Raw genomic sequence first — 23,811 nt, 5'->3', positions numbered from 1 at the left:
TTGAGGCCCTGGACTTTAATTGTTCACCGTCTGAGCTTGAAAACCTATGTCTCAACTATGTTAATCCTTACTGATAGTCCTGATAGAGACATATTGATAGTTATCTATGCTCACTAACTGCCAGTTTGCATGCTACTTTTACATCTGTTTGGGCACAGCATATGTTTATGGTGACTTCATGCTTGTTTGCTTACCGTCTCTCTTCCTCCATCACTCTAACCAGGAGCCAGTTTTTCTTTTTGCTTCTCAGTCTGTCTCCTCCATAAAACCATGTGTTTGCTTAGCTGCAAGTTTTTGTAAGTGTGTGTGTGTGTGTGTGTGTGTGTGTGTGTGTATTATAAAGAAGTCTAAACTTATTTCTTTCTTTGCTTGCCCCTGTGAGAGTAGGGGTAGATGTGGGATTATTTGTTCAGTTTCTGCATCAATTTTATTACTCTGCATGAGAGTCCTACTAACCCTGCAATTCCCAATGTTTTTAAAAATACTTTTTTTGTAGACTACTGAATATTGAGATTATCACACTGCCCTTTTCCATCTGTCCTTCCCTCCCCTGACCTAGGTATAGGATGAAAACTTTTAAGCACGGATTTTATTGCATCCCTCTGTACTCAGTCCGGAGGCATCCCATGCCTGATCCAGACTTCTCTGGCAGTTTTTGAAAGAACAGGATCCATGCTTAGAGGTTACCATCCCATGCCTAGGTCAGAAGGGAAGGACAGAAAAGGGCAGAGCAACGATCTCTATATCTATTGAATTTGGCTAGTGCAAATGCAGGAGAGTTTTATTTTAGTTTTTTTAAAAAGAATTTACCAAAATGTGCCCATTCCTTCATGTCTGTAATGGAATTAACATGAGATTTTTAAAAATCAAGTGCATGAGAGAGGGGAAAATGCCAGTTTTCCTGCTGCCAAATAGTAAGTAATCATACAGGTCTTACATTGCTGTAGAGATACGAAGGCTGTACAGTTTATTTTTTGTGTCACTGTGGAGTAGCTAAGATTTAAAATCTGAAATTAGTTGAAATGGAAATAGTCATTTTATTAAAGAATCTTAAGGATGAAGAGACAACTTCAGATCTGAGAGTTCTTCATGCAAAGTGGGGAAGGACTTACACATTGTAGAATGCTATTTCTAGAAAGGGTTGAGCTGCTACAGTTCTTTTTCTTCCCTAAAAACAAACACTGCTGTCAGGACTCAAGCCCATCATCAGGTTGGGTATTTCAGTTTGTGTATCACACAACCAATCCTTGGCTACAAGGTGACCATCTCTGGAAAATAACTAGATCGCCAAGGAAGACTTTGGACAGCAATAAACCAGGAAACAGATCAGGGGGTAGCAGCCACCAGTTCTTGATCAGTGGCTCTAATAGATGCTGAAGCTTGACGTTCTTGCTTCCCCAGAGACAAAAATGGGAGAGTTCCTTGTGTGTCTATGGTTCAGCTTTTCCAAAAACTGAAGCTGATGTCATTTCAAAAGAACAGTGAGCATAATATTACTTTCTGCAGATTTTATAAATAAAGCTTCACCTTGCAGTGCAATCTATTAGAAGTATTTTTGCTAGAGTTACATTTCTGATTGCTACTATGAAAGTAGTTGTGGCCTCCTGATCATGAGATACTGTCAGATCTCAGCTTTCCTCATTGACCAGAACACCAAATGTATTCTTCCTTTACTGCCTAAGATGAATAACTCTGGTGGGTTACAGACTGCCGCTTTGCGACGGTCTGCCGCCGCCGCCAGTTAGTCCGCGGGGGAGCCGGAGCCTCCACACGGTGCAGCTCCCGTGCGGACCCAAAAAGAAGCTCCAAAATGGAGCTTCTTTTGGAGTCGCATTTGCAACGTAGCGAGGTGCCAGGGGCGCACTCGCTACGTCACAAAGGACGCGATGCGTACGGACGCTCAGCGTCCGATACGTCAAGATGGCTGCGCCCGTATGAACAGGGCGCCGCCATCTTGTACGTATTCAATACGTATTAGGGTTAGGGGGGTGCGGAAGCACCGCCCCTTCCTAACCCTAGTACGTATTGATGACGTACTATTTGGCGGTCTGTAACCCGCCTCTGGCTTCATCTTGATGCACACCTATTCCTCCCCTCCTCTCACATTCCACACACACTTCATAGAAACTGGTTGTCTACAGCTAGTTTAATAATTATTAAGTTCTTGAGCATTTCACACCAGAAAGAGGAAGGAAACTGTTTGGTTTCCCCTTCCGTGCCTCCAGAGTGTGACTGAATCACCCCTGTGAAGGTAACCACCAATCTAGTTTGAAGGGTTTGTCCATCTTCTTGACTTTAGACATAAAAAACACAAATGTTTATCTTCGAATCCTTCCGAAATGGAAATCTGCTTTAGATACAGCAAACATGTGCAAAGTAGCAATGCTCCATCTCAATCCCTTTCTATCAGCGTGGGAAATGCAAACAAAAGTTTCTTTTACTGAAACCCATAGAGTCATAATGAGAGCAGCAAATTAAAATCCATTATATAGCAGTAATCCACATTGGTTGCTGTTTACAAGTTCTTCCACTCAGTAAAGATGTTTAAACTTTACACACATACACACAACAAAGAGAGAGATAAAGAGAGAGAGGAATGAGTTCAGATATTACTGAAAAGGATTTCATTCTAGCTGGCATCTTTTCTAGTATTTATGAATTTGTGAGCCAGATTTATGATCTCATAACTTTGGGGGTACATGTTTACAGCCACTAACAACTGAATATGACCCAAAAAAATCTCTTAAACCAGGCAGCACTTCAGCCAAAGGGTTACCAAAGCACTGCAAATAGGGGCTCTGGGAAATGGTTACTGCAGAAATTGCAGGGCATTTTGAGGGAACCAGTGGTGGCAGGTCACCAAGGAATCTTTGCAACTGTCTGTCTCAATTCACCCTGCAACTGGGAGAGTGCTGCAGTAAATAATATTTGAGACACACACACATTCAGAAGAGTTCACAAACCAAGTGAATTTTTGACAATTTTGTTTGATTCACTGCAATTCCCAAAGGAAATGTTGTTTCACAGTACATTCTCTGACTCAATGCAAAGATGAAACACTGGCATTGTTTTTTGTTGTGTGCTTTCAAATTGTTTCTGACTTATGGTGACCTGAAGGGGACCTTCTCATGGGGTTTTCTGCAGCTGAGAGTGTGTGACTTGGCCAAGGTCACCCAGTGGGTTCTGGCTGAGTGCGAAATCAAACCGTGGTCTCCAGAGTCGTTGTCCAACACTCAAACTACTACACTACTTTGGCTCATTGGTGTGAATAGGCCCAGGAAAATATGTGATTTAGTTTTATTTTTAATAAATAAAATATTGTGGATGAGAGTCAAATCAAGACATTTTGCTGCCTAGGGCAAAGAACAAGATGGCAGCTCCTGCCTCTGCTCTATGCCCACAAGAATTTTACTTCATTCTTTGTAAAAGGACATTGCCTTCCATTACATCTGGGAGCAACTAGCCACCTGAGAGGTTATACCACAGGCTCCATGGCACACATACCTTAGTCTGCTGTCACATTGCAGAATTAATGCAGTTTGACACCACTTTAACTGTCATGGCTCCATCCTATGAAATCCTGATGTTATAATTTGTTGTTTCTCAGCTCTCTGAGAAAGAAGATTAGATATCTCACAAAAATACAACCCCATAATTCCATAGCGTTGAACCATGCCAGTTAAAAGCAGCATCCAGCTGCCTTAATTCTGCAGTGCAGAGGCAGCCTTAGTCTCAAACAAGTTACAGCTTCTGCCTGCATTTTCGTCTTGAGATGTCCATCCCACTCTGCCTCATAGTAGGAGCAGTACTGATGGTGAAGATGAACATACACTCCATTGTTGTAGCCCTTGGGGCTCACTTAATGGAAGAAGCAACATGAACAACATTATAAGCAACACTGGGTGGCTAAGTATGGCCACTGTTTCAATTTCCCACAATTCCTTGGAGTGATATTCCATCAAAGCCATTGTGAGGAATGAAAATGTAAATTAGACTTGACCACACAGAGTCATAGACTGTTTGCTTGTTTTATTTTAACAGGGGAGCAGAGTATATAGCAGCAGTCACCTCTGCTAGGATCCTGGTAACTTAGCAGTTGCCAAAAGACACTGGGCTCTGATAACTGCCCTGAAACTCATTCTGAAAGGAGGGGTACATGTTGGTGAATACTGACAATATTTTGCTTGGCTACCTGAAAGACATCTGCATCTGAATCAACCTGCCTGCATTTTAAGATGGTTCTTCAGAAGCCTAATATGGAACCACCAATGCACATAATGGAACTGGTGAACACAGTCAAGCAGTAGGGTCCATTTTTTTTGTCAGTGGCCTTGTGTTTATGTCTACTGTATTTTCTGGCGTATAAGACTACTTTTTAACCCAGGAAAATCTTCTAAAAAATCAGGGGTCGTCTTATACGCCGGGTGTTGTCTTATAGGGCAGGTGCTGAAACCTCCAAGCTGGACTGGAACTGGAAAAGTTGGGGGTCGTCTTATACGCCCAGTCGTCTTATACGCCGGAAAATATGGTACATTCCAATGGGGTTTTCTTCCATCAGTTCATATGCCACCTACCCAGAACACTTGTGCCCAAGTTTGTTGCAGCGTGAAAAAGGACCATTGGCCTTGTGGCACCCACCATATGGAAGAATCCCACCTCTGATGATATGCAGGACCCAGTTGGGTGTTTTGTAGTCAACGAAAGACTAGTTTGCTTAAGCATTGTCCCAATTATTTTATTTTTAACGTTGTCAGTTATTGGAAACTTAATTTTATTTATTTATTTATTTATTTATTTATTTATTTTGGTGGGGGGAATCCACAAATTTTATTATTGCATATAATCTTCATGATCATCATCTTATTTTGTGATATCTGGTTTTCGGTATAACCCACTTTGGTATTTTTTGATTGAAAGCAGTATAAAATGTTCTGTTCTTAAGTAAATAAAACTGATAAATCACTGAAAGCCTTTAAAGACCTGTTTGTTCTGCATTCCTTTTTTTCTTGGCAAGTCTATAAAGCCACTCTAGTTTGAATAGGTGCAAATTATTTTACTAAATTATATGATATTATGTTGAGCTGGATTCTGTCTTTGGATGTGATTGTTTTGCCGCTATTTTATTCTTGCAGTTTTTTAACCACTGTTTTTACATTTACTTTTACAGTTTGTATTTGATGTCTAACAGGAAAATTCTTTTAGGAAATATGGAAATGTTTGTGGTGGAAGTTGCCTTAAAAGAGAGTGGCCTAAACAGTCAGTTTATGAATAATGTAAATCAAGCTAAATAAATAATTTTAATGATTAAACTATTAAATAAACCAAATTTAATAAACGGAGACACAATGTTGGCTTGCAGCATTACCCAAAGGTTGTCTAGATATCTTTCCCCTTTCAGTATCCTGGCACAAAACACTGAGCTCAGTGTTGGTGAAGGAAAGAATGAGTAAGTGTCAAGGTTTCCATGTGCCTAACATTTGTGCCTTCATGGAAGGTGCGGGGGAAGAGATGCATCCTATTAATCAATCACACAAAATTTGGAAATATAACAAAGAGTCAGAAGTTAGCAGTGATAAAAAAATAACTAGTTGAATGCATTAAATCAAGGATTTAGTTGGAGGGCCAGATTAAGTTGGTTGTGATTTGAGCATTTGGATTAGGACTCTGGAAATGCTGGGCCATGGAAACCCATAGAAACAAGCTTCGATGACTTGAAGGCACACAACAACAACCACAACAAATTAGAAACTGACTAACAAAATGGGACAAGATAAATTTATTTTTAACAAAAGTGTTTGAACTAAACTGAAACTACACAATGAACATAATTCCAGAATTAAGCTGCTAATAAAATGAGCGAGAGTGCAAAAAAAAGAAAAAAACAAAGAAAGCTTTACATTTCCCAGCTGGTTTTTATCCAAAGGCTAATTCTCTTGGATATTTGCTAACTTGTCGGTTTCTCTTACTGTTTCAGGATTGAGCAATTACAATGTTAGGTCAAAAGACTAAAAGCACTTACTCAAAACTAATTCTAATGTGATCAGTTTTGCTAAGGGCTTTTGAAGCTAACAGTCTCAATAACAATAACTCCACTCCATCTGATTTTTTAAAATAATAAAGGACCCACATTACTGAAACCAGACATTTGTTTATATCCCTAAAATATGAAGGACTTCAGACTAGATGAAACTCATGTGAAGTAACCTCCCTCCCAAAAAAAAGCATACGAAAATAATTTCAGAGTGCTTTCTCTGCTTTGTGAAATTGCTAGTAAGTTCTCTCCAGCGTTCAAAATAAGGAAAATCAGGGGAAAGTAATGTATTCAGGTCTTTTACTCCAAATCTCAAGTCTTAGATCCTTGCAAGATAATTTCAAGTCAAGTCTCAAGTTGAGTCTCAGATCTGAGACCTAAACCCCTACCTCAGGCCCATTGCCTAACATGTCTGCTGTTTCTAGATGAAGTTAGATGAGCAAGTTGGTTGCTAAAAAATATACAAGTTGAGAGTCAAGTCGAGTAAGTGACTCATTTATTGCTGAGTTGAATCGAAGTTGAATCACTGAAGTGGCTTGAGTACAACTTGAGTCCGAGTCAATTGACTTGAGTCTACATCATTGCTATTAAGTATGTGTTAGATTGCCCTTTAAATGTAAATTAGATGCCTCCACCCAAAGCATTACTGCTATGAAGCTGAAAAATCTGTTTTTGTTTTTGTTGTGTGCTTTCACAATAGTTTCCCCCTTTCAATGTAAATATAATTGTATTCGTGTACACACACACACACATATTGATGAATAAAACTAACAGTTCTTTCTGCTTACTCTCCTGTCTCTGGACGCCAGGTACATTCGCATTAAGTAGTGCACTATTATACCCTCAACCTTGACAATATATAAAGTCAAAGTAGTCACTAAGCTGAGGTTGGACGGAGGGGGGAAAACTGGTTTGAGTATTTTCTTTTGTTGTGTGGATACATGTGCTTTTATTTCACAATGAATTTTAAACTTTCTTTGTTTTGTGGACTGGAATAAATTATTATTATTTTCCTAGTTTAGCCAAGCAATTAAGAGAGGGAGTAAGTCCCACAAAAACCATAGTGTTTGGTTCTGAATTAATATGGATAGCTTTGATCTGTATCAGCAATATTAAATCTAAATCTTTTTTATATAAAGCTGTTTCACTACCTGACAAAGGGGCAGGAAAAATCATTTTGAAGAATAACACAGAGATAGACGGGGGGGGGGGGGGCAGGTTGACCTGCTTTAGAATAAAAGCACAAAGTAAAATATTCTTTCAAACACACAGATACTCCCAAAATCCAAATGAAATACTGTAACACTGTAGCCTTTCAGCAATGGGATGTTTCCTGAATCTTGGTACCTCATAGGATTTCTATAGTAACAATTAGTTAGGATATCACATGCCCTAGGCATCTACCTCATGCAGACAAAGGAGATGAAAATCTTCCTTTTGAAGAAAACTATTGTAGTACAAGCTCTCTTCCAACCCCTTTCCTTTCCTTCTCTGTTAGACACTGCATAAGGTAACAATAGAGGTGAACTGAAAAGACAGGAACTGGCTTACTCTTTCTAAAGAAAAGAGAACAGCAGTCAACTAAGAAGAGTCAGTTATAAAAAAGAAACACCCCCCCCCATGAAAGACAGGATTCATTTCTTTAAGCTTTACCGTGTTTACTTGTTTTCATAAACCATGCAATAATTTCTTGCCATCTATGTTTTGCAACTAATCTGACAATGTCACACAGACGACACACACACATAATTTTAAATTATTCAGCATCCTAATTGTGCACTCTCACCTGTACATTTTTAATCACTTGTATAAATAAAAAAAATGTTATATAGCACTGAGGTGACTAACACATGAATATATTTTCAGAATCTGATCTGTATATGGCATTTGTCATACGTGGAATCAACATATTCTTTCTACTCTTCAACAATCAGAAGAACTCACTGCTTTAACTACAGTCAGACTTCCTTATCCATGGGGATCTGCTCTGGACCGCCACAGATATCAAAATCCACACAGACTCAAGTCCCATAAAAATCAATGATGGCATGGTGCACACCCATGCCCACTACCACGGCTGTGTGCATGCGCCACCATTATGCAAAACAGCGACTTGCCATTTGCAGATGGTTAAATCTGCGATTTAACCTGCCGATAAGGAGGGTGGACTGTACACATGAAAATATATTTTATAGACACCAGCTTCAAGAAAATATGTTTTCTGGAAACAGGGTCAAATCACATTAATATATTTGCTTGTCCAACATTCATATCCTATGTACATCTTCCTCCCATCCCTATTTTTATTCTTTTTGTTTTTGCCCCCATTCTTGATAATTATAATTTTTAAACCCCGGAAAATATTTTTTTAAGTATGGTATTTGTAACTTTAAAAAAGAGAAAAGAAAATATTGCCTTTTAAAAACGGGATTTCTGTTCAAAGGCTTTCAACTTTGTCAAATTGTTTTTAATTGTTTTCCTCCCAATTAGGCTCTGAAAATAAAAAGTTGAATTACGTGGAAAGAACAACAGCCTTGGGGGGAATTTGTAAGGGGCAATCTACAACTACAAAATGGTTTGAATACTTTCCCTCTCTATCCCTGACAATCAGTGTCTATGTATCCTTCCCTGAAATGCAAATTGCCATTATCTTTGCAAACACAAAGTCAAGACGATGTGCTTCTCAGGTCCTCCGCCTCCCGCATATACCTTAACCTTTGGAGTTGAAATCTGTGTTGGAATTTTCTGATTCTCCACTATTTTTACTCTGAGGATATTCTGCTGTGTCTTGTCCTGGTGAAAATTACAGGGTCCCCATAAGCCATTGTGCTGCTCAAATGGGCAGGGGTCTCCTGCAGTCAGGTTAAATATTAGAGAAAAAGAAAGCATAAAGAAAGAGGTATGTCATACTGCCACTGGACCTATAAACTATGGAGCAAGCTTGCCCAAAGGAAGGAGAGAGAATCACAACTCCATCAGGACAACTGAAAGGAAAAGAATGAAGCAATGACCTCTTTCCCCCAGGTGATTATTTGGAGAGGTTTTTTTTTAAGACAGTTGGATAACACTTGTCATACAAACATATCTCCTGACAATTCACAGTATTAAATAATGCTTATTTGAAAAAACAAAGAGATATCTGAGAATCCTGGCCAAGTGCGGAATAGCATGCTGTTGAATTGGGGAGCAATGGACTCCTGTTGCTGCTTCCTTGGCATTTAGGTCTTTCTTTGTTTTACACCAGAGACGTAGCAGACCATATTTCTATGCCCAAGTTTACTGTGGTGATTGGACACTGTTTAACTTCCAAAGACACAAACTTTTCCAAACCATGTATAGACTTGTTGCCCTTTCTCTGTGTTTTAAAATTTCCTTAATTACTCAAAAATGTGTGAGATGGATAAATTAACAGCTAGACTAAATAGCAAAGACTGAAATATTATTGAAAAAGAATGGAATCCCAATGTAGAATTTTGCAAAAAGAAATGTGAAACTTAATGAAATGAAGATATAAGGAAGGATTTACGATTGTACTGAGGTAAAACTGTTGAGAGTATAAAAAGTTAAAGAATCAGAAGTTGTGAATATAGAACTAAGCAAATGATCTATGCAACCAGATACAATAGAAACTTAGAAGTAGATTAAGTAGAAATGTAAGTGGAATCTTTTTAAACTTTTTCACACATGGTTAACTTTCAGTTGTGTATATTGCATTTTATATGATGTGGTAAATATAAAGCTGTCAATTTGAATCCGTGTAGAATAGTTTTATTAATAATAATAAAAAATAAATTTCCTTATTTCTTTCTTTGGCAGTCCTCAGGGTCTCCCAGGCACAGGATATTGACCCTAGAACCCATAAATATATCCCATACCTGACATAACTGGAGATTCAGCAGTGACAAACTCACATACTAGCTTCTTAAAAACATGCTTTACCTGCATGGCTTTGTGATGAAGAAGTGATGCCCTGGGTCACCAGATTCAAGATTGCAACAAGTCCTATATTTTTATTTTGGGCTAGGAATAAAGTGGTACAGAGAGAAAGTATATAGAAAACATTGATAATAGAATTAAGACGTTGGTCTGAAAGATGCAGACCACTGGGGAATAAGCAGTGTAGTGCACATAGAGAGTTTGGATGGGATGTCAAGAAAAGATGGGAAGCCCTGGTTGCATGAGACTTTTTTTAAAAATGCCAGTACCAGATGTGTAAATACTTACAAAGCTAATGGTCCGGTAAGATTCAGTGAACTCCCCACACCTAAAATTATATCCAATATCATAAACAATCTGATCATATCAAATTTTCTAAAATGAAATAATTAGTCCAGTGGAGCTTGAAATCTGAGGAACTAAATACAGGATCTGAGATCAGGGAGTGGCTCAAAAATTAATAGAGAAGTGACTTCTCTGGCATAATATTCTTGCTCATACAAGCCTGAGAAAAATGAGTTTACTCAAAAAACAGAAAAATGAAACTTCCTTGCATAATATGTGATGTTAAACTTTCTTAGTGAGAAAGCCCAAATCTTAGATGTCTTTGGACTGAAATGTTAAATTTCCCCTCTTTTTTTTTTTAAACTGAAAACATTCCAGAATTTCTTCTGAAGATTCTTGTAAACTCTTTTGAAATATGGTGTTGTACTGAATGCACTGTCAATGTTTTCCAGCCAAAATAGCACATAATAGAGAAACCTAACACAAATCAGTGTGAAAGAACTTTGCCACTACTACTATAACTACCACCAATAATAATGATGATGGCAATAATGTCAAAAACCAACAAAGTCAATATTATCACAGATAACCATGCTAGTTCAGGCAGGGAAAGCTCCCTGTGAAATAAACTGGCTGTTGTATGGATGTGTTTCCCAGCAGTATATTTCAAATGGTCAGCTTCAGGTAAATATTTCCACATTGAGTTCTCCACATGGAGTTTTGCAACCCATGCAAAGGTGCTCTCCCTTCATGTAGTTAGATGCCTATATATTACTGCACCCAAATGGAGATTGTGACCCAGGTATTGTTTCCACTGGCAATGCCGAAGACACTGGTTTTCAATGATTTTAGTGTGCTGTAACTGACATTCTTCTTAAGGAACCCTTGCTAATATTCTGACAGCCTCCAACTTTCCTAGGAGCACAGAAGTATTTGATAAACAGATCGACAATTTTCAGCATAATCATTCAACATGACTTTGTTGCTGCAGCTGTTTTCAAGAATATCTTTGCAGTTCCAAAAGGAATGAATAAGTAATGGCAACCTTACCTTTTCCAAAAACATCCACGTTCACAAGGGCCAAGCCAAAGGCCAAAAGTTTAAGCCACCAAGGCATGGTTATATCCACAGACTGTATGTATCCTTACAAAACTGCATGTGTATGTCTGTCTGTGAAAGGCAAAATAATTGTTATAGCTTGGTGTAAATGCCTTTCCAAAGTCCAAATCAAATGCAGAATATGCTATGAACATACATTGCAATGTCTCCTTATCATCCGGCGAGCAGCTTCCTCTGTCACCCAGAGACTAACCACCCTCAGTCACACTCTACAGCAAAATGACCTCACAGACAATTTTGCTCACTTCTCTAAAATGCTTTCTTCTTCTTCTTCCTCTTCTTCTTCTTTCTTCTTCTCCTTCTTCTTGTTTCCAGGAAGTCACAAAAGTTCTCTGAAGTTGTCGCACTGTTGTTCTGACTTCCTAGTTGAAAAACAGATGCCACCAGGCTTTCTAAAGAACTTAGAAGAGTTTCTGTTTTGAATGGTGAAATAGTTAATGTTCCCACTGTTTGTTTTTTTCCTTTTTGGAGAAAACAAAAACCCCATTCCTACACAGACTGAGCATCACATCAGCTTTCTCATGACACTGAGGAAACAGGATGTCAGCATGCTTAACTAAGAAGACCACACTAGATTATCTAATGCCTCTTTAAAGAGTTCACTCAATGATTAAAACAGACCAGAGAAAACACGCTGATGAAAACCATGCATGTCTTCTCTTCATTTGGGTTCCTTGGGGTTGTTGCTCCACAATTGACATAACTCCTGATTTTTGGCTATGCTGGTTGTGGATTATGGGAATTATAGTGAAACAACAACTGGGGAGTCAAGGCTTAGATACCACTCAGGGTTTCATCTGAGTGTGAGTATAACACCAACACAATCCTAGACACTAATGCAGATACTGAGAGCAAGAACCCTGGCCACTGTGAGAATGAGGAAGTTTGATTTTGCCTTCCTTATATGTTACCTATAATACAATCCTATAGATTTTCATGGAGAGATAAAACTCAGAATGTTCAGTAGGACTTACTCCAATGCATGTGTTTATCTTTATGAAACCCGAGTGTCTCTTACCAACCTTAAAGCTCTCCAGTAGTTGCATATATTGATACCAATGAAAATCCCATCCCGCCCTGACCAAGTCCTCTTGAGACTCAAATTTCACCTCATTCTCCTCCCATTTAATTAAATCTTTGATTGTAATCCAATTTTTACAACTTCTTTTATGCCTTCTAAAAAGTGTTTCTTGTATAGAGACACAGAGCGTAATTTTGGGAGAGGAAATGGCCCAGTTTGTTGAGTGTGCAAATGTGGAAGAGATGGGAGGGACTCCATAGAGCACTATTGTGCATATATTCTATCCCAACAAATACGCAGATTGGCTCAGAATAATGTAATATTTTCCACCCCCACCCCAAAGTTGATGCTTATTCAAAATACTAATGCTTGTTCAAAATGAAAAAGATAGATGGTGGAATATGGTGCTCTATTAAAATGTAATGAATCATTTTTATAAACCTAGGCTGGGAAGAAGAAAATGTTGTGACGCAATACTGCAAGTGAGGTTCAAGCAAAACAAAAATTTATGAGTAAGTTTGCGATGGAAAGGTGGGAAACCTGTTATTTGATTTGAAAAATTCTATAATTTTGGAAACCTTCCTTTGGGTGTTTTCCTTTGTGGTAGTCTTTGCCAAATCAAATGACATTTCCCTTGTCATCTTGTTACAAACTCAACTACACCATGATACTTTATTAAGTTAAACCCTCATGTAACATAGGACTGCAAGTCAGCTTGAATAAATGGTTGTAGTCCAGGGGGAAGGCTAACCAAAGTTCACATATATAGTTTGCAAAAAGCTGGAAAGGAACTGCCAATTGAACTGGAGAACACAATGGAATGAGTGTGGGCCTGCAGCAGGGAAATAAAAGTAAGTGCACAAGGAGGGTGGCAGAGTGGTGGCAAGGGGCTTGGAGACATCTGGAAGAGTGGGGGGGATGGGGACGGTCTGGGGGATGGCTGAGAATGATGGCAGGAGTGGGTGGGAGATGGCTAGAATAGGCAGGGGGCAGTGTGGTGTCATACCCCTATTGGTGTTAACTGGTGCGGTCCATACACTCCACACCCCCCAATGATGCTACTGGGCTGAGAAACTACAACTGGTTCAAGGTGGCCTCAGTGTTCTGTTATGGGGAAGCTGCTCTTCAGGTCCAGCAATCCCTTTTGAATAAACAAGCATTAACTGGGGAAACTTTGACATTACATTGTGCCCTTGGTATCTGCTGGTGTTTGGTTCTAGGACCACCTTTGGATACCAAAATCCATCAGGGTTGAGGTCCTGCTAGCAAAGTCCTGCTAGCAAATTCAAGGTTTGCTTTTGAGGATTTTTTTAAAAATAGTATTTTCAAGCAGTTAATGCAGAATCCATGGATCTGGAGAGTTGACTATACTTTGAGAACTCAGTTTCATCCAAACCATTGTTGATTCCAAGTTACTTTATTATATTTAAGGCATACACTCTTGATCTTTATTTGCCACAAAAATAAAATAACAGACAAATTAATTTGGAAGCCATTGTTTAAGACACAAACACAGCCACCTAAACCAATGCAAATTTACTGAGAAGTAAAATGAGCCTTCTCCCTGCTGTCCTGGCAGCCCATGACTTTCATGTCAATAGGGTGGTGAATTTGGATTGCAATGTAGCAGATGCTGGAGGAGCCTATGGTTGTGCTTTTGAAGCTGAATGTACAGAGAGGTTCAGTATAGCAAAGGTGAAAGCAGAAGCCTTTTTTATTGTTGAGTTATGAGTGTGGGAAACAACTTGAAGTAATGAGACTTCCTCCTTACACAATCTTCTACCAGCTGGATGAATGGGAGGAGAGACAATAACCAGCATGATGTAGTGGTTTGAACTTTGGGCTAGGACTAGGCAGACCAGGGTTCAAACATGTCAAATACTGAGATCACAAATACCTCTCAAGGCATTTTGGGACCAGGAGAGGCTTCTTTTTCATCAGGAAGTGATCCAGTTCACTTTGTGATTTTTGGGGGGGGGAATGGCTCAGGAAATCCCAAAATGTGGCAAAAATACCATGTCCTCTACAGGCCACTTGCAGTTCAATGTTTTTGACTCCTGGGATTTCTGGGGGCTGCATGTGGCCTGTGAAGTAAAGGAATATACCTACACACACACACACACACACAGAGAGAGAGAGAGAGAGAGAAGAAAATCCAACAACATCTGGAGGGCCACATCTTCTCCAGCTGCACTGGAGACCATCCTCAACTCTGACATAACATATATGATGGAGAGGCAGCCACAAATCTTGGTTTCTTAAATCCCAGACTTTATGACAAAGAGAGAAAGGAGGAGAAGATATCTACACATCATTTTGAGGAAGATAGGGGAAGAGTCTGAAAAAGAAGTAAAAGCAGGGAGAGAAGTTTGAGGGGACGGGTAAGCCAAGAAGGAAGTCATGTCAGTGGGTATATTTCTTGACGTACATGATGTCTTAGCTGCCAGTGCTTGTGCTATTTGTCAGCAACCCTCAAAGGCTCTTTTTTATTACCACCTACTAGTTGTTGAGACACTTGTTTAAGGGCATAGTTGACAAGCAAGGATAGAAGGGATACACAGTGCCACAAAGTGTCATTTCCTTTCTAAAGAAATCCTATCTGTTATAACATTTCAGTACCTAGATTGGATTTCCCCTTGCATTTCACTTGGCGAAAGAAAATACACGCACACACATTTGAGAGAAAGAGAAAATATGGTATGTTCAACAAAAGCAATGATTGTCTGAAACAGTAAAGAAACTGAAGATGCCAAGTTCATGCACTTCTCACTGTCAATTAGATTTTTGTTCCCAAATGTTGCCAAGGGAACCTATTTATACAATGAAATGAATTTAAATTTGTATATAATAATGCCTCTCCCACAAAGCTTTACAGGGTGTCAGCTAAGAAAACAAAGGTCATTGCGAGTAACATTTGAAAAGACAAAGAAACTTGGTGCCTCAGAGGAGTGGAAAGATGTGGATTTAAACTAGTTAAAGCTGTATTAAAGAAATAAGCAAGAGTGCAACTGGCAGTGGGAGAAGGATCAAAATAGAGGAGTAAAGAAGCAGCAAGAAAAGAAATAATTCAGGCAAACTGATGAGCATAAGAGGGGATCTGAATATAGATCTGGATATAGATTCTCTGTGTACAGTTGAAGTTTGATGTTTATGTCCTAATGTTGGGCTGTGGGGATCTTTATGTGTATTGTTTCATTTACTGCAAATATGTATTATATTCATTATTTCATTTACTGCAAAATTTGATGAGCCAGTCCTACTGGGATCCTTCCTTCTCATTCAGCTGAGCAGGGTCCTGAACTGATTTTATTTTCTTAATGTTTTTCATGTTTTTAAAAAATCCTGCCTTGTTTTTTAAGAAAAAGTCAAGGCAGCTAAACAATAGTTTTTATTAAATTGTATAATATATAAAGAGCCAGTGTGGTGTAGTGTTTTGAGCATTGGTCTATACTGCTGGATACCAGGATTCAAATCCTTGCTTGACCATGGCAACCCACTGGGTGAGGTTGAGGAAGTCACACTCCTTCAGCCTTAGAGCAAAGCAAAGGCAAACATCCCCTGAACAAATCTTGCCAAGAAAACCCTGTGATAGGTTGACCTTAGTGCCGCCATAAATCAGAAACAACTTCAAGACACATAACAACAACAAAATAACATATAAAAGTGCATATAGAATTCTTGAAATATGAAAAAAAAAGTTCACATTGCATTCTCAATTCCAAATAAGAACAATAAATAAAACACAGCATCAATATAGTATCAGAATAAAAACCGTCACTAGGGACAATACGCAAAATAAGAATAACATTAAAAATAAGCCAGGAAAATATTCATCCAAATACCTTTCAAAATAACCATGGTTTCCCCTAGCTACTTGCAATAACAGTGAAAGGTTGTTTGGAAACTTCTGTCCTTACGTCCTACCTTTAATACACTAGTGAATGGAAAGATAGTGAATGGCAAGGCTGCATAGTTTGGGGAAAGATATTTTTTCTGCTTGAATGAAAAGATAAAATGGCACCTTTTCTTCCATTCCATACACAGAAGCCAAGTCAGAATGTGGCTCTTGTGCCTGCTGCAGATGCCCATCCTAAAGTATTGCCAGCTTAGTATGTGAAGTACAGAGCAGGAATTGAAAAGATGCACACACAAAAAGAGGACAAAATGCATATTTTTATGATGGAAATAATTTCCCCTTCCAAGGAGATGTCTCCATTCATGAAGCACTTCCATTATTTTTATTATGGTTGTGAAGGACTAGACCAATGCTTTGGGTCATCTAGCCACCCATCATCCACCTACGTTACCCCACAATGTAGTATGTCTGGAATGTGGGGTTCAGATTTCAAATACATAAATAATTGCAAGAATTTTGCAGATCAGAAGCATTGTTTGTTTGAGTCCTAGGACAATTCATTCATTTAATTCATTCACAGTTTTTATACCCCACTCTTCAGCCAGAGCTGATTACAAATTGTTAATTACACAGTTCCCTTCCTTCATATATATATAAGAAGACATGAAACAGAAAGAGAAGGGAATGGCAGTTGGGAAGGGGATCAAGTCCAGCAGTTCTTCTCTCCCTCTGAGGCCAGGACCATGGCAGATGAATTGACAGAGGGTCCTTTTTCTATCCTGAGCTAGGCATGGTGGAGTTTGCCTGTCTCTTCTCTCCCTCTGAGGCCAACTATAAGTTACCAACCTTATAGTCATGCAACATTTTGAAGTTTTATTTATTTAATAGTATTTAGACCCTGTTTTTCAGCCATAAAGGCTCTTAGAGTGGCTTACAAATTGTTAAATCGACAATTAGTCCTCCTTGAGTTGAGTCTGTCTGCAATCCAACATTGCCTTAGCATAGCATAATTATATGGAGAAACACTATATCGGCACTACACAACCCCAATATAGCAGTTTTATGCAACACATCTCGGTGACTTCATGTCATTGTGTAATGGAGAACACAGCGCACAGTGTGAAACTGAAATAGTCTCAATGTGCAATACACAACTGCAGTGCACAATTGCAAGGCACAGCCATAATGTACAACCTTGCTGTATGAGCAACTCTTCTTCTTCTGCTACTGTTATCAGAATATGTCTGTTGTGCCATGGTTAATAATTCACCCCACATACATAGTGTGACATATACATGCATATGTCACTAACAGGAAGCCAGCCATATGTGACAGATACACTTGCAAAACTACAATTTCCATTCTGTCAAATGTTTTCAGGCTATTTACAGTTTCTGTCCAGTGCAATTTATTGCCAATACTACTGATATGAGTGATTTAAAATATCAACTAAGTAAAAGGAAAAAGAAAAAGAAAAAAGAAATATGGAAAACCTTAGTATGTTTATTCAGTAAGAAACATATGCCATCTAAGGAATAATTTGTATATCCTCTAATATATAATGAGTTGTTGAGTCTCAGGCTGGTTTTCTGGATTGTTTTGTTTTTATACTCCTGACATACTTGTCTCTGATGTACCTGCAGCAGAAGGTAGTGGAGCTTTCCTACTTCCCCGTCACTGTTTAAGCCTCTGACTGTCACTCTCTCTTCTTTCCCTCCTTCCAGGTTTGCAGGGTAAATGCTGGGTATCCTGTCAGACAGCATTAATTTTGTGCCTAGTTCTTCAGGTACTTTTCAGTCTGCCATATGACAGAGCTTGTATCCCAAACTACATGATTTGACTTTTTCCCCCTTAGCATTCTTCCCAATAGCTTTATACAAACTTCTTATTTGTATGAATTGTAATCTGTAGACCTGTCTGCATGTTCCTTCAGGCAGTTTGCAACATTACGGAATGGAGGCTAAAGAAAGAAAAAGAAAAGAAAAGCCTTTGAGCAAGAATACTCGTAAACATAAACCATAGCATTTACATGGACAATCTGCTTCCAATGATGCTTCTTGTCTGGTAGCCGAGATCCCCTCTTCTGTTGACAAGATTATTCTCTCTGGGGATATCCATATGAGTTAGACAGATGTCAGTGAAGATGGGCATGTGGAAAACATTACTTCTTGCTCAGTGCTTTGTCAAAGATGTGTCATTAGAGGATGACAACTAAGCACAGAGGTTGCCTGGGAACTTAAAGTTAGGATTCCTGTGTTTCTAAGGCTGCAATAAACTTATGTTCTAGGCATTCTAAGGAACATAAGGATACATAAAATATATCCTTGTTTTTTACTTCATACCTGTCACAACAGGTGAAGGGGAAAAAATCACACATCCAACAACACAGGTAGAAATTTCTTATTTGCTCAAATGCACTATTTTTCAGTGGCTTCAGCTGTCAGTCACCAAGCACAGAGTAACCATGTGATCAACTATATCAACCCAAAGCTTGTTGACATGATCACCTAACTGAGCATCTCTTCTGAATGGTGTAGCAGGAATGGGTGATTCATGAGCAACCTGTCCTCTTCCCCCCTCCCCTTGACACAGATATTAGTTAACAGGGGATATGGACACAGCAATACAGAGCTTGTAGGTGCATAAACCTGATTCGCTGGATCACTTCTACACCCTTTTTTGAGGAGGAGGAGGTGTAGGTAAAAGTATGTGAATCAGCTGTGTGCTCACATGACCCTATATATAAATAATGTCTGGCCCTAAACATTGCCTTAAGTGTGGTTATGCCTATCTTTTTCACAATATTAAGGAGACCATTTGCAGGTGAATGTGTGAACCAGGCCAATGGTTTACAGCCCTTGCCATGGGAATGCCAGTAAAAACAAGCTCTCTGCACAACTGGAATTGCTGTTTGTTTTCTTCTGTCATATGCGTGAATGACATTACTGTGGTGATCCTGAAGTTACAGTACTCTTTGCACAAATAAACCTGCCTCACTCCCTCATTACTGCCTTTCATCGACTAGCAAAAGTTACTATCTTCTAGACACCTTTTAAGTTGCCCTGAGACCTTTCTCTAATATATGATATAAAATATATAATTTTCTTTCCCTCCCTGCCCATTTCTCTTGCTTTGTGCTTTGGTTCATGTTGCTATTAAATTACCATATATACTTGTCTATAAGTCAATAAATTTATGACCAAAAATTGACCCCAGAAACCTGGGTCAACTGCAACCGGTGCTTCCTCTTTGGTGCTTCCTCACTGTGACAGAGTAACAGCCTCTGTCCACTGCCAGGGAAACGCTGAAGAGCCACCATGGACCTGAGAAGCCTCAAAGTTTTACCCTCGACTTATACATGAGATCACCTTATAGTTGTGTATATATGGTAGGTTTAATCATGTAAACATTTGATAATTTTCTTCAAATGGCACCTGTAACAAAACATTGCAGGGTGTCCTTGGAATACCATATGCCCGCTTCTAGGATACTACAAGTTTTTGCTGTTGTTAACCATCCTCAAGTCGATCTTGACTCATGGCGACCCTATGGAAGTGACATCTCCAAGATCCCCTATCCTCGACAACTCTTCCCAGTTTCTACAGATTCATACCTGTGACCTCCTTAATTGAGTCCATCCATTTAACATGTAGTCTTCCTGTCTTCCTAATTTCTCCCACTCTTCCCAACATTATTGTTTTTTCTAATGAATCGTGTTTTTTCATGGTGTGACCAAAGTACGGCAGCCTCAGTTTAGTCATCTTTGCCTCCAGGGAAATTTTAGATTTGACCTGCTCTAGAATCCACCTACTTGTTCTTTTTGTTTTCCATGGTATCCTCAGCACTCTTCTCCAGCACACATCTCAAATGAATTTATTTACTTTTTGTCCATTTTCTTAACTGTCCAGCTCTCACATCCATACATGGTAATAGGGAATACAATTGTTTGTACAATTCTACCTTTCTTGCTTAGTTGTATATCTTTGCTCTTTAGGACCGTTTCTAGTTCTTTCATAGCTGCCTTCCCCATTCTTAGTCTTCTTCTGATTTCTTGACTGTAGTCCCCATTCTGATCTATGTTTGATCCCAGGTATAGGAACTCTTTTACTATTTCTATTTCCTCGTTATCTAGATTGAACTTGTGAAGATCCTCTGTGGTCATTATTTTTGTTTTCTTTATGTTCAACAGTAAGCCTGCCTTTGCACTTTCTCTGCACTACAAGTTTTCCACAGCTTCTCAAGGCCATTGAGAATGTTTCTAGCGTATGTTTGGCCTGGTGTCTACTTTTGCCCCCCTCCCAAAATGCAGGCCTTCTGTTTGCACATCCACATAGCAGCATCATGCAAACAACCGCAGCCACCAACCACCTCCCACAGCTAGCTGCTGTATAGATGTGCACATAGCAGCTGGCTTTAGGAAGGTGTTGGCTGCCATGATTGTTGCTCTCCCCCCCCCCCGAAGCATGGGGCCGCTGTGTGCACATTCACTCTGACACCCTGTGCTTGGCTACCAACTGCCTCCCTAAGCCACCTGCTGTGTGAATGGGCGCATAGTAGCTGGTTTGGGGAAGTTGTTGGTAGTCACAATCACTGCCAGGTGGGATAGAGGAGGGGGAAAGAAGCAGAATCACACCCCATGACTACCTGAGATGTGGAACTGCAGTGAAACCTATCACACAGGTGGGAGGAATATTGCATTAATGGAATAGCAGCAAAGGCAGTAATGGAATAGCAGCAATATTGAGAGTCTTTTGACAGGTTTTGACCATCAATGGAAAGGTGCACTACAGGAATGAACAGGATGCAAGATAGCAGCAGGATAGACATGATGACATGTGATAAGTACTAGTCAAAGACTAACATCCTCTTAAAATTCTGCTTTTATAGCCTCATGTGATAAAGTTCAGCTGTTCTGGAGGGCTCTCAGTGCAGGCAGACGTTCATCTGCATCTTGGCCATACGATCACTAAGATAAGGGACAATAAAGCTGTTACTCCATTAATAACAGTAAAATATCTTGAAGTTACTTTGGGAATAAATTTGAAATGTTATTAACTGCACTTTGCTTCCCTTTGTCCTTGATCCCCACATCATCAAGAAAAGGAGTGGCCTCTAGCTCCACTACTACCTCTAGAACAGACCAACTGAACTACAACAGAAACAACATTTGATGCAAAATATAAGTCTGTAACTGATAGCATCACCTTTCTTTTCCTGTATGATTTTTAAAACATCTTTTGCCTGATTATGAAGCCAGTAGAGCTTTGAAAGCTTGCATGATGTATTGGCTGGCCAATGAAAGTATCACTCTTTTGCAGATTTTGGGTTTTGTTGCATTTTGCTACATGGCCAGCACAGCTACCCCTGAATATGTTTCCTGCGTTTACTTTTGTGTATCAGTTTCCCCACCTAACAATATTGACAGTTAAAATATTTGCTACATGTTGCCTGAGATTTAATCACTTGATGTTTCAGTAATGTGTTGTCATCCTTTGATGGTAGGTTGCATGAGTGAATGCAATTTCTACAACCATGCTCTTCTTTATGCCTCCCGCAAGTGATATCTATATATTCTGACTTATTTTTACTGAATGATCAAAGAGAAAAAGATTACTGCCTCTGGTAAGAATCATGTCCTGTTTGTTATGTTTATTAGAACTTTACTTGAGCTTTACTGCTCAAATATTTCTAAAATAATCTTGCACATTTTGCTTAAACACTGTACTTTACAAGGGCACAACACTGAGGTTTATGCATAGTGCTTGATAACTAAAACAACAAAACAACAGCAGACACCTTAATCCAAAAAGGGGGGGGGGTGAGGAAACTTTGGCCCTTAAGATGTTTTGGGCCTCACTATCCAGGGTCCCCAGTGAATATGGAAGGGATCATGGGAGCTGTAGTTAGTTGTAGGAAAATCCCAAATTAAAGAGTATAAAAATGATTGGGCCAGCTGGGCCAGTTGAAGCAGTATATCCCAGATTCCTCCCTCATTGCAGAGCATAGCCAGGAGGGAAGCCAAAATCACATACAAGCCAAGGGCTAACCAAGCAAGAGTTAAGTCTTTCCATGCTTGGATTTGCCTTACTACATTCCCCAAACAAGCTCCCTCTCATCTGACTCTTCTCTCAGCTGAAGATGGTGAAGGAGGTGAAAATAGAACACTGGACTTCCCTGCCATAAGTCTCGCTCTCCCACCCTCCGCCTTGCCTACAAAGTGGAAGCATCCTACTGTGAAAGTGAAATCTTGATACCTTCTTTTTTCTTGTTCTGCAGGTGGGTGGGGAGGGGAGGTTAGGTGATGTCAAACTTCCATTAATTAATTTCTTGATTCAGAATAATTTCTAATTTCTTTCTACGTGCTGATCTGGATGAGAATTTTGCTCCTAAATAATGAAGAAATATCCCCCATATATGCACCTCATATACTGTATTTCCTTGTATCTTTCGTGAAATGTCCATGAAATAAATGTAGCTTATGGTGTCTCTCATGTACAATGGCAAAATCAAGAGTTTTTGTTGTTGTTGTTTTAAAATATATATTTTTAGGTTGTGGATAATTGAATCCGTGGATGCAGAACCTGTGGCTATGGAAGGCCAACAGTACTTTTGGATGAGGAAAATATAAATCATAATGCAGATTTCCAAAGTAAAATTGGTTTGTGCAGGAGCTTTCAGAAATATTTTTCATGTCTGAAAAGGCTCATAAACTCTTGCAACCCAAAAATTTTAACAACAAGAAAGAACCTAACTAGAACAGCAACTGAAACCATACATACTTGCAGCATTGGGGGCTGGTAATAGGAAAGTTAAGCATAATATAATCTTACAGTATTCAACTCCATGTTTACATGGGGAGAGGTAGGTTAGATATTATTATTATTATTATTATTATTATTACACATGAAATTGATAATATACTTCAGGTGCACAAGGTGTTGACCATTATAATGTATCTATTGATACGATGACTAGTGAATTTGGAAAGAAACTTACGTGTTGCAATATTAAGTATGCTTTCCAAAACTACTTCCTCAAATAAAAACTATTTTAAAACTTCCTCACTTGTCACATCCTCAGAACATTCTTTAGAAGTAATGAAGGTGTTCTGTGTTCAAATAAATATGCATACTGTTTCTCATTTCATTCCTCTTGTTAGCCATCAGAACTTTTTCTCAACTTTTCTTCCCCACATCCCAGTAGAGTATAGTGGATGGGCCCATCTTCATTGCATAAGAGTTTCAAAAAAACAGAGCAGACCTGAAAAAAGAAAAAGTTCCCAGCTGATGACATATGAAGCACCAGTAACCATCTGACTAGTTCCTGTATACTGCAGACATGGTTCAGTAGTGTCACTACAGTGTGTGGGCCGCACCAGGTGACACCCCAGAAGGACTGAAGAACTTTGATCCCCCAGCCAGTATACTCATGTTCAGCATACAAAACAGCAGCCCCACTCTATTTGTTCTGGAGTATTTTTATTGTTTAAAAAAACCCTTTTGTTCCTGTTGCTTGAACAAAGAACCCAACATCAGGGGTGCATCAACACTATAAAAATAATGA

General features: G+C 39.1%; 1 protein-coding gene across 1 annotated transcript in view; it reads right to left on the bottom strand.

The window, feature by feature from the left end:
• Nucleotides 1-11,767, bottom strand: part of PTPRC (protein tyrosine phosphatase receptor type C) — a 111,483-nt gene extending 99,716 nt beyond the window's left edge. The window contains exons 1-2 of the mRNA XM_042464396.1: nucleotides 11,508-11,767; nucleotides 11,303-11,422 (exon numbers count right to left, since the gene is read on the bottom strand). Coding sequence (XP_042320330.1) covers nucleotides 11,303-11,369 — 67 coding nt within the window. The 5' untranslated portion in view covers nucleotides 11,370-11,422; nucleotides 11,508-11,767. The remainder of the gene's footprint in view (nucleotides 1-11,302; nucleotides 11,423-11,507) is intronic.
• Between the last annotated feature and the right edge of the window lie 12,044 nt (nucleotides 11,768-23,811).

This window comes from Sceloporus undulatus, chromosome 4 (assembly GCF_019175285.1).
Source record: "Sceloporus undulatus isolate JIND9_A2432 ecotype Alabama chromosome 4, SceUnd_v1.1, whole genome shotgun sequence".
In the NCBI taxonomy this organism is placed as follows: Eukaryota; Metazoa; Chordata; class Lepidosauria; order Squamata; family Phrynosomatidae; genus Sceloporus; species Sceloporus undulatus.
The sequence above is the reverse complement of the archived record's forward strand: the minus strand, read 5'-3'. Positions and strand labels throughout refer to the sequence as shown.